The sequence below is a fragment of the Hyaena hyaena genome, unplaced genomic scaffold (assembly GCF_003009895.1).
Source record: "Hyaena hyaena isolate Hyena2069 unplaced genomic scaffold, ASM300989v1 scaffold_947, whole genome shotgun sequence".
Lineage (NCBI taxonomy): Eukaryota > Metazoa > Chordata > Mammalia > Carnivora > Hyaenidae > Hyaena > Hyaena hyaena.
Window position 1 is genome coordinate 395,586 of NW_024081579.1, and position 11,391 is coordinate 406,976.

The 11,391-nt window shown below is 41.0% G+C and overlaps 1 protein-coding gene across 2 annotated transcripts in view; it reads left to right on the forward strand.

Annotated features, from left to right (window-relative positions):
- Window positions 1–11,391, forward strand: part of DYNC2H1 (dynein cytoplasmic 2 heavy chain 1) — a 324,085-nt gene that overhangs the window by 108,260 nt on the left and 204,434 nt on the right. For both annotated transcript variants that reach the window (XM_039221130.1, XM_039221131.1), the window contains exons 53-56: window positions 1,231–1,315; window positions 3,151–3,305; window positions 5,003–5,140; window positions 10,430–10,543. In XM_039221130.1, the coding sequence (XP_039077061.1) occupies window positions 1,231–1,315; window positions 3,151–3,305; window positions 5,003–5,140; window positions 10,430–10,543 (492 nt within the window). The remainder of the gene's footprint in view (window positions 1–1,230; window positions 1,316–3,150; window positions 3,306–5,002; window positions 5,141–10,429; window positions 10,544–11,391) is intronic.

Genomic DNA, 11,391 nt, shown 5'->3' on the forward strand with positions numbered 1-11,391 from the left:
GCGCTTACGTGTGCTGTGTGCACACCTGCGCCGGGCGCTCGGGTGTGCGCTTACGTGTGCTGTGTGCACACCTGCGCCGGGCGCTCGGGTGTGCACTTACGTGTGCTGTGTGCACACCTGCGCCGGGCGCTCGTGTTCGCTCACAGGCACTATCGTGTGCACACCTGCGCCGGGTGCTCTCATGCACTCGCAGGCACTATCGTATGCACACCTGCGCCGGGCACTCGTGTGTGTGTTCACAGGGATTATTGTGTGCACACCTGCGCTGGACACTTGTGTCTGCACTCGCTGGCTTTCTTGTGTGCACTTCTGTGCAGTATTGTGTGCACACCTGTGCCGGGCGCTCTCCTATTTTAAAAAAAATCAAGTTTCCTAAGAAAGAAATTTCAATTGATTTAAAAGGATAAATTTAAAATACTCTCACAGAGGCTCCAGCATTCTGGCAGAGATCAGTGAGGATTGAGGACACCGTGCTCTCTGGTCAGGAGCCCTGCTGCCTTCAAGTTCTTCATCCGTTAAGACATCTTTTGTCTGACATTGTGTTTAGTCTGGGATATTCAGAAAATGATATTTTAACCTGCACACCTGTGCTTTCCTGTTGCAAAAATGTCAGAGTTCTGCTTTAAATTTTTTCTCAGGAAAATAAGAATTCTTTCCTTTTTTTTTGATATTTTAAATTAATACTTTTACTAGATTATCGTATATTCTATAATAATGATCTGATTATGAAACGTGACTTTCCTGTTTGTGGTAGTGGCAAAAACATAGCAGTAGCTTGACAACAGATTAGTTTTTAGGAATCGATCATGAAATTTTTAATTCCCACCTATGGAATGATTTTCATTTGCTTTTAGTTTTTATTCAAGAGAGCTCAGAATCCTTACTGTTCCTTTATTCCATGATGCCAGGAAAAGCATTTTATTATTATTACTGTATGATCTTAAAGGGTATTTGTGATTGTTTTCTAATTAAATCCAAATTGTTATTTCCTTCATTTCATAGAGTCTAATCATTTTTCAAGGGAGGTGTTGTCATTGATTTGCATTTGATGGTTGACATGTGTCAAATGTCTAGAAAACAATGTCTTCTGACGATGACTGTATTATTTCTCTAAGTCTGGTATGAAACCTAGGAGAAAATAATTTTTTTATTTTTAACTTCTCATATTGGATTTGTTTAAACTTTTTCATACTGAGTTGAGGTTTGAAAAAAATGCCCTTCCTGTTCTAGATACCAGAAATGTTACTCAGTGAAGCAGATGGTGAAGAGAAATACAATAACAAAAAAAGGAAAGAAGGAAAGAAAAAAAACTCAGGTACTCTTTTGTTGAAATCGACTTTGTCTAGTGTTTGTTTGTGAAATAATTGCCATTCTCTAATGTTACAATTTCATTAAAGATTCACAATGATTATAAATTTGAATAATGCTAAAGTAACAAAGTTAGGTTTCTTTTTTTTTTTTTTTTTAATGTTTTTTACTTATTTCTAGGAGAGAGAGACACAGCATGAGCAGGGGAGGGTCAGAGAGAGAGGGAGTCACAGACTGAAACAGGCTCCAGGCTCTGAGCTGGCAGTCAGCACAGAGCCCGATGCGGGGCTCGAACCCACAAACCGCGAGATCATGACCTAAGCGAAAGTCGGACGCTTAACCGACTAAGCCACCCAGGCGCCCCAAGTTAGGTTTCTTTTAATGAAAACTGAACTTTGAAGCTTTCTATATTTCTAAGTCCATGTTTATGTCACTTTATGTAGGACATTATCTGTTGTTTATAGCTAAGAAGTGGAACAGTAATATCTGACCCAAACGATCTGATGTTCTGGCTCCACTGTTACAGGGCCTTTGGCTGGTTGGCAAAGTTTTTCTTGAGTTTTCACTTTCCATTCGATATGTCCTAGCACTCAGCTTGTACATGAGAAAGTTTTATGGTGTCTTTGAATATGGACATAATATTTTCTTAATTATACTCCAATTATTTTTTCCAATTCCAAGATAATTTTGAATGTGGTCTTTATTTTATATATCATTGCACATTCATTAATTTATTTAAGCATCTAGTCACCAAATAGTTATTGAACTTGATTTATATTAGGTACTGGGATGGAAGCTAGAGGTGACTTAGGAGCTCACGGTGGAGTGAAAAATAGCAAGAACTAGGTTATGTTATAAATGTAAACTCTGCTGTAGCAAGACAGATGATGGTAGGAGTTTCGGAAACGCACCTGAGGTGAGGCCTCTCGCAGGCAGATGTGACAGCAGACGGGCACCGGCCGACAGGCCCTGGGGGGCAGTGCGGTGTGGTTAGAGGGAGGAGCGACAGACATACACCAGGCACGTGGCCGGACCGGCAAGCAGCCCCCCAGATGCAGCAGGGATGTGGGGGCCGCAGAGAACTGGAGGAGGAGGAGGGACTGAGAAATTTCGCTTCTAACCTGTGGGTGATGTGGGGGGATTGAGAGAGTCTAGCAGAGACGTAACCAGAGTCTTGTTTCCGAAACGGAAGTTTCCGGGTCCATGCCATTCTTTGGTTCCTGAAGACAGGTCGGTGTGGGGAGGGCCTGCAGACAGGCAGAGAGCCCCGTGCAGGGGCCCCTGCGGCCACTAAGAGGAAGAAGCAGGCCCGGGGCTGCTTGGTTCCGCCCTGGCTGTGGGCGCTGGGCAGGGTCCTGGCTTCATGCTGACTAGAGGTGGGCTTCAGTGCTAGACGCAGAGAACACGGAGGGACGTGGAGACGGCGTGTTGAGTGATGGGCGTGCTGTGTCTGTTTTCTGGTCCTGTTTGTCCGTGTGTAGGACAGTGGATACCTGTCACTTGGTTTGAGCCCTCTTTTCCCTCCAAGCAGCTTTTGTTGCGCTTGCTTCTGGATTACACGTCACATAGTTCTAACCGATTTATGTTATGGCAGCAGATGTATCTTTCCTGCGGCAATACAAGTGTTCAGAGGAAACACATAACAGTGGAAGGGCAGGGACCACTGAAATTAAGTATTTCAAATCCGTAGGGAAATGGGGAGCTTGAATAGTGAATAGATGCCTAGGATGCGTGTGTCCCTTGAAAACAGACGGTGTCTCTCACTTAGAGTGATGAGGGTGGAGATACGTGTGTGAAATAAACACAGTTGACATTGTTCTCGAATTTGTTTTCTCTTTCCAGCTGATCCTGATTTTCTAAAGTCATTTTTATTAATCCACGAATCTTGTAAAGCATACGGTGCTACACCAAGCCGATATATGACCTTTTTACGTGTGTATTCTGCCATTAGCAACAGCAAGAAAGAGGAATTGTTAAAAAGACAAAGTCATTTGCAGGTACAGTATTTTCACCTCAGATCATTTTATCTATATACCGGGAGTAAGGGTTATTTCACAGTCCTTTGTCGTGACACATGTTTAGTGTAAAGAGGTACTGTACTGTATTACTGCCTTAAACAGTCCCACCCACCTGTAGTTTTCACTAGGTATAGGAATGGTTTGGTGAGTTTTTTAGATTTAGTAATTATTCCTTTTCTTCACTGGATGGCATTTATGTGCTTTTGATGGTTTATGGTAATCTTTAAAAATTTCTTTAACATGAAAGCATTTTTAGAAATTCAAAAATGTCTATTAAAACATGGAGAGTAGGGGCACTTGGGTGACTCAGTCGGTTAGGCGGCCAACTTCAGCTCAGGTCATCATCTTGCAGTCTGTGAGTTCAAGCCCTGCATCAGGCTTTGTGCTGACAGCTCAGATCCTGGCACCTTCTTTAGATTCTGTGTTCCTCTCTCTCTCTGCCCCTTCCCCGCTCATGCTCTGTCTCTCTGAAAAATAAATAAACATTAAAAAAGTGAAAAAAGAAAACATGGAGAGTAATCTTTATAAAAACAAAATCAAAATTATACCTTCTAAAATAATACTTTTATCTTTCTCACTTAGTACATTATGAGCAGTTTTCATTCTGTATTTCTGTAATTATAGAGCCTCAACTTAAATGTGACATTAAAATGGCAGCCTTGGAAGTTGAGAGCATTTCCTTTCCAAAGTCATAGAGCCTCTGTTAGTGTAATAAACTAGGATCCATCCTAACTGACAAAAAGTTATCTCTATCCCTCTTTGTAATGATTCACTTTCATTTATAGCAAGCCATTACCTTTAAAGGTCATCGTCCTGATATAGTTCTCTGTGGTGTTGTGGGCAAATTACTTAAACTTGTTGACCTAGAACTTATTTGGGTCATTTGTATGTGAGCATATTAGATAAAATACATATGCAAAGAACCAGCTTGATGCTGTCCTCTGTGTTGGGTGCTTAGTAAATATTAGTGAATTTCCTTTTTGCTATTACTATCTCCCCAAATCTCCTCTTTTGTTAATGACAAAAATCCAACTTCTGTATAGAAGAATGGGCATTTTTTTTCATGTCCATTCCTTCATTATTCATGGGCAGTGGGAGAGGGTGCCATAACGGCCTGCCCAGGGTCACATGTCCTCCCAAAGGATAGGTAAGGCATTGCGATTGATAGCCCGCCAGAGCCCTCTACGAGGCAGCCTCTTATAAAAAGGTAGCAACTGGACAGACAGAACCAAATGGTGTCTAGGATGACAAGACTAGTCCTTGAGTCCTTTTACCCAGTCAGTGCGGCGGAAGAATGGATGAAGTTTACTGAGTTTTTCCTCACTTTCTGTTTCCTCTCTCAGAATGCACTGGGTGAAACCCTTGGTCTTCAGGCTATCAAATAGGTGTTGATCTGTTCAGGTTTCCTGTGATACTAAAAAGTCTTTGTATGTATATTTTAATGCTTTTGTGGAGTCTTTTACTACATCTTACTGGGTATATGGTTGAATAAGTCATTTATAACTGGCAGTAAGGAAAAACCCAAGTCCACTTACAGGCGTTAGATGTGTACACACATTTTTTTCTTGATGGTTTCTTACATGTTTTATTTACACTGTGTGTATGTAATACCTTTTTCTAATGCTGCCAGTCCATATTTTATTGATCGTCTCCCAGTGCTTGCTTTATCGGTGTAGGCTGGTGTGTCTAAGCTGAATGAAGCTAAAGCCCTTGTGGATGAACTGAACAGAAAAGCCGGCGAGCAAAGTGTGTTACTGAAGACTAAGCAGGACGAAGCGGACAGCGCCCTGCAGGAGATCACGGTGTCCATGCAGGTGACGTTTCCCGGGCACAGGGTGGGGGCGGGAGGTCACGGTGTCCGTGCAGGTGACGTTTCCCGGGCACAGGGTACGGGCGGGAGGTCACGGTGTCCGTGCAGGTGACGTTTCCCGGACACAGGGTGCGGGCGGGAGGTCACGGTGTCCGTGCAAGTGAGGTTTCCTGGGCACAGCGTGCGGGCGGCAGGGGGAGCCCATGTCTGCTGGATTGTTGCTGTGAGAGGTTACACTTACTGATGTGGATTTAAAAAATGTTTCTTGTCTGCTGAGTCAGACTTATGGTATTAAACACTGAGCTTTTTGGAAAGAGAATGGTCATTTCCCATGTTATTTAAAAAAAAATTTTATTAAAAATTTTTTAATGTTTTTAATTTATTTTTTGAGAGAGTGCAAGCAGGGGAGGGACAGAGAGAGAGGGAAACACAGAATCGGAAGCAGGCTCCAGGCTCTGAGCTGTCAGCACAGAGCCCAACGTGGGGCTCAAACCCACAAACCATGAGGTCATGACCTGAGCCCAAGTTGGATGCTTAGCTGACTGAGCCAACCAGGCATCGCTGTTTTCCATATTATTTTAAAATCGTAACTATATTTTTCTCAATTCACCAAATACTAATTTATCTAAAGCCTCTAATTATACATATATAAACAATACATTATAAATATACAGATATAAACATTTTAACTTGGTGTAGATTTGTTTGTAAACAATTTTGTTTACTCTCTGCTAGTTAAGTTGATATTTCCTTTTATTTTTCTTAAAATTATCTCCTCAGGCTTCAAGGGTTTTTTTCTCCTGCCTTTAATACTCTCAGGATTTATGAAATAAGTCTTCATTAATTTTATTTATACTTTGATGGTTATATTTTGATGGTATCCCCTTTCTGCCATTGCGTTTGTCGAACCTTTGTTGCAGGTTGAACCTTTCAGAGGATATTTCTTTGAAATTCTTCTTTGCTCAGGTCGTGGTTGTGTCTGCCTGCCCTCTAAGGGCGCTCCTGCCTTTACCTCTTTCCTGCCAACTCTGCGCTGAAACTGGTGCTCTCTACCACCAAATTCGTCATCTTCGTCCATCAGCCTTACTCCCTCGTCTGGGCTCCAGACTAAATATCCAGTATTCTACTAGACATGTCTTCTTAGAAATCACATGAGCATTATGAGTCACATAATATTCCGTTGTATCTATAAACCACATCTTCTTTATCCATTCATTAGGCAATTGATGGACCCTTGGGCTCTCTCCATACTTTGGTTATTGTCGATAGTGCTGCTACGAACATTGGGGTGCTTGTGCCCCTTTGAAAGAGCACTCCTGTATCCTTTGGGTAGATACCTAATAGTGCAGTTACTGGGTCGTAGGGTAGTTCTGATTTTAATTTTTTGAGGAATCTCCATACTGTTTTCCAGAGTGGCTGCATCAGTGTGCATTCACACCAGCAGTGCAGAAGGGTTCCTTTTTCCCTGCATCTTCACCAATATCTGTTATTTTTTGTCTTTTTGACATTATAGCTAATTATTCAAGACAGAACTGAGAAATTATATTGGACTTGTGTCCTCTCAATCCTTACCTTTAATGAGTCACTAAATTGTTAGTTTACCTCCTTGATTATGTCTCAAGTATGTTTCTCCGTCTTCATGTTGGTGACTAGTAACCTCACTGCAAGTCTAATGTCTCTTTTAATGAAAGTAACTTCAGTAGCTATTAGCCTCATGGATAAATCTCAATAATAGTAAATGGCACAAAAACTCATAAAATAGTAAGGCTGGAGGACTTATGATTTAAAGGCTTACTGCTGAGCTGAGGTGATCGAGGCAGCGTGACCCGGGTGTTGTGCTGGTGCTCCGCGGTCACTCACCAGCTGCGGAGGCCAGGAGTGGGTGAACATGTGTATAGTTGTTAATTTTATACAAAATGCCAATTAAATGGCAAAAGGATAGTTTTTTAAAAAAAAATCATGTTTGTGTGTCCACATAGAGAACAAAAAACAGATCTTTGCCTTAAACTTATACAAAAATTGATTCAGTATGAATCATAGATCTAAATGTATAGCATAAAATTATAAAACTTTGGAAGAAAACAGGAGAAAATGTTTCAGATACTGAGTGAGACAAAGATTTTTTAGATGTGCTATCAAAATAGAACAAGAAAAAATTTGATAAATTGGACCTTATCAAAATTAAACACTTATACTCTGAAATAAGTTCTGAAGAAAACTAAGAGTCAAATCACAGACTGGGAGACATTACTTATAAAACATAAATCTGATAAATGAATTGTATCCAAAATATACAGAAACCATGACGTACTCAATAATAATAATAAAAAAACAAAAAATGTAATTTAAAAATGGGCAAAATATTTCAAGGTGCCCTGTGTGAAAGAAGAAGAGCCAGTAAATGTGTGGAGAGGTGGTCCACATTGTTAATCATCAGGAAAACGTCGTCCCTTTTTGGTAGACATGGGAGTGTGGCTCCCTTTCCTTCTAGCTTCCATTCTTGGAAGTTAGAGACTCTCAAAGCTATGTTAAGTTCTGATCCTTTTGTGGTGACCTTTTTGTTTTTTCCTCTTGAGATTTTTTAGATTTCTGTTTTCATTGTTCTGAAAGTGACATGATCTGCCTTGGTTTAAGTTTATTTTCCTTCGCTTTGTGGACACCATGTGGGTTCTTTGCACCAGAACGCTTCTCTCCTCCAGTTCTGGGAAGTGTTGTTAACCTCTTCGGATGGTACTTCCTTCTGTTGAATCCCCATTGATTGGACTTTGGACTTTGGACTTCCCTGTCTTGTTCACTAATTTTCGTGTTTTCTCATCTTTTTTCTTCTCTTTTGGCTCTACCTCCATTAAAATTTCTTCATTTTCTAATTGTCCTATTGGTTTTTCATTTCTGTTATGATACTATTTCTCAGGAGATTTTTTTCAGCCTCTGAATGTGTGCTGGTGGCGGTGTCCTTTGTTGTTGGTTTGTGTCATGGTTGATTTGCCTCTGCTTAGCTCTCAGAGGATTCTTGAGGAGACCTTCTGTTTCCCAAATAACTTACCGCCTTTATCCTAATTGGCTGTTTTACTCACAAAAAAGCTTTCTTTTTCTGTCCTTTTTTTAAAAACGTTTGTTTATTTATTTTGAGAGACAGAGGGAGAGAGAATCCCACACAGGCTCCACTTTGATAGGGTGGATCCTGATGCAGGGCTCCATCCCATGACCCTGGGATCATGTCCTGAGCTGAAATCAAGAGCCAGATATGTAAATGATGGAGCCATACAGGTGCCCCAAAAGATTTCTTCTTAAGTGTGATCATCCTCACTGGAGATCTGAGGATGGGCTGGGCTGTGGGGTGGGAGCCTCAAGGGAGGGCTGTCTAGACAGTCCCGAGTGGTCCACTTGGGACCACTGGTGTGTGTGGACATTCTCAAAGGCAGTAACATTTCCAGAAACATGATGGTTATGTACACATTCGGGGTTTCCAAGATAATTGTATTGAGTACCTGACCTAGTAAGTCATATAATAGGAAAATCAAGCATAATTATTTTCTCAGGGTATTTTGGAACCAAATTAATAAGATATTTTCTGTAAAGCAGCCAGCCATTTTTATTGTTAAAAAAAGCTGTCAAACGGAGGAACAAGGTGGAGAAGAAGGGCGGAAATGGTGGGGGAAAGGGAGAGAGGCAAACCATGAGAGACTCTTGAATGCTGACAAAAACTGAGGACTGATGGATGTGGGGGGAGGAGGGATGGGCATGGAGGAGGACACTTATGGGGATGAGCACTGAGTGTTATGTGGAAACTAATTTGACAATAAACTACTTTAAAAAAAAAAAAAAGCTGTCAAATACTTACCTTTACAGAGTAACTTGGAATATAAGAAACGTGAAAGCTCCGTAGAGGATAATATTGTTGGTAACTGTGTGCTGATGAGAGGAATGTAGTCAGCACCGTGTGCCCATGTGCTCCCAAATGGGTGGGCCAGAGGAGGGGTGCTGGCCACCGGCCTCTGCCCTGGCCAGGCCCCTCCCAGCAGAGGTTTCCCATGACCGTAGCTCGTCGTGTCGCCTAGCAGAGATGCAGAAGAGTCACTGTCCCTCTTGTAAGGTGATAACTGTGCTTAATTATAAATAGCAGACGTTTCTGTTATAAAAAGGTATAGTCTGCACAGATAGCTGAAGGATCAAACTATAATTTCGAAAGCTTGCAACTCTAGGTTTGTGACATAAAAAAATACGAAACAAATGCTATAAAAGCTCAGAATAGGGAGAACTTCCAGTTGGTAGAGCAGGTTAATAAAAGTAGCAACGCGTGAGCTGGGCCTTTGAAGGCTGTTACATGGGGGTGGAGAAGATGACTTCCTCCTGAGCAGCGGCGGTGACACATGCAGGTTCGGGAAGGCGTGGGGCACGTGGACGCGAGCACTTGCGCTGGGGTGGGGGGTACCTGAGGGGACAGGCCGGGTGGGAGCAAGAATCTGCTCCTCAGCCAATCTCTGGGCCGTAGATTGGAGCCACCTGACAAGTCTCTAAGTAGTTCTATGCCTCAGTTGCACTGAGATTATTTCAGTATATTTGGCAATAGGACACAGGACATTCGTTGTGATTGTAAATGGGCTGAGGACCCTTGAGGTGAGTCCTCCTGAAAGGTTTCTGGATGAAATTCCTCTTTGGATTTTCAGTTAGTATGGATAAAAGAAATACGGACATTCACAATGATTGCTAGCATTTTCACATATGTGGGACCCTGCATATTTGCATTTGGGAAACGAAGAGTTCGTGATTTAATGTTCTTTGAATCTGTACTAATTTTTGTTGATTATTTTCCATTGTGTTACTGTCATGATTTGAATTAGTTTTTGTCTAAAAGTGTAGAAACACAAACTTGGAATATACTATAATTAGTCCCTAAGGATTGTTAGCCTTTATTGTTAAAAGTATAGAAGACTTTATTTTTAGTTTATTTATGAAATGAGCATAATTGTACTAACTTCTCTGGGTTATTTATTGCAAGTGTTAAGTGTGTATTATGATAATTTTCTAAATTATGGAATTCTAAGTTGATTTTGATATGAATAGCACTTACTGCTTTGCTATTCAGAAAAAGTTAAATAAAGCAGAGAAACTTCCTGATAGTAAATATACAGTAAATTATATCTTTGGTTTCTCAGGCATTTTAGAAACTGTTATATCAATTAACACTACAAAAGTATTTAATAGAAAATCTTATTTTAAAATAACTTATATTTTTATATTAAATATTGAGTGCCTTAAAATTAATTGGAATGCCTTGTAAATATTTCTATAGGATGCTAGTGAGCAAAAGACAGAACTTGAAAGATTGAAGCACAAAATAGCAGAAGAAGTTGTTAAAATTGAAGAAAGGAAAAACAAAATTGATGATGAATTAAAAGAAGTACAGGTAAGCTACAAAGGAAACATTGTGGGGCACCCCGATGGCTCTGTCATTTGGGCGTCTGACTTTAGCTCAGGTCATGATCTCACAGTTTGTTGGTTCAAGCCCCGCATCTGGCTCTGTGCTGAGGGCACAGAGCCTGCTTGGGAATCTCACTGTCTGCCCTTCCCCCTTCCCCTCTCTTTCGTGTGCTCTCTCTCCAAAATAATAATAAACATGGGGAAAAAAAATCCCGAAACTTTGTAAGAGCCATTTTTGACTACCAGTTGTGTCTAGGAGTTCAAACATGATTTGTTGAGTTATTTTCTAACAGTAGTACTAAGTGTGGCTTTCAATCAGGATATTATTTGTAGAAGAGAAGCAGGAAGGAGGGTTCACCCAGAAAAGTAAGTGAATGACCCAGTGGTCTTCAAAAACCACCTTTGTTTTCCACAAAACTAATAAGCAACCAACGGAATGGGAAAAGATAGTTGCAAACGACATATCAGATAAAGGGTTGATATCCAGAATCTATAAGGAACTCACCAAACTCCACACCCAAAAAACAAACAACCCAGTAAAGAAATGGGCAGAAGATATGAACAGATACTTCTCCAAAGAGGACATCCAGATGGCCAACAAACATATGAAACGATGCTCAGCCTCTCTCCTCATCAGGGAAATACAAATCAAAACCACACTGAGATACCACCTCACACCGGTCAGAGTGGCTAAAATGAGCAAATCAGAGAACACGAGATGCTGGCGAGGATGTGGAGAAACGGGCACCCTCCTACACTGTTGGTGGGAATGTAAACTGGTGCAGCCCCTCTGGAAAACAGTGTGGAGGTTCCTCAAAAAATTAACAGTAGAAC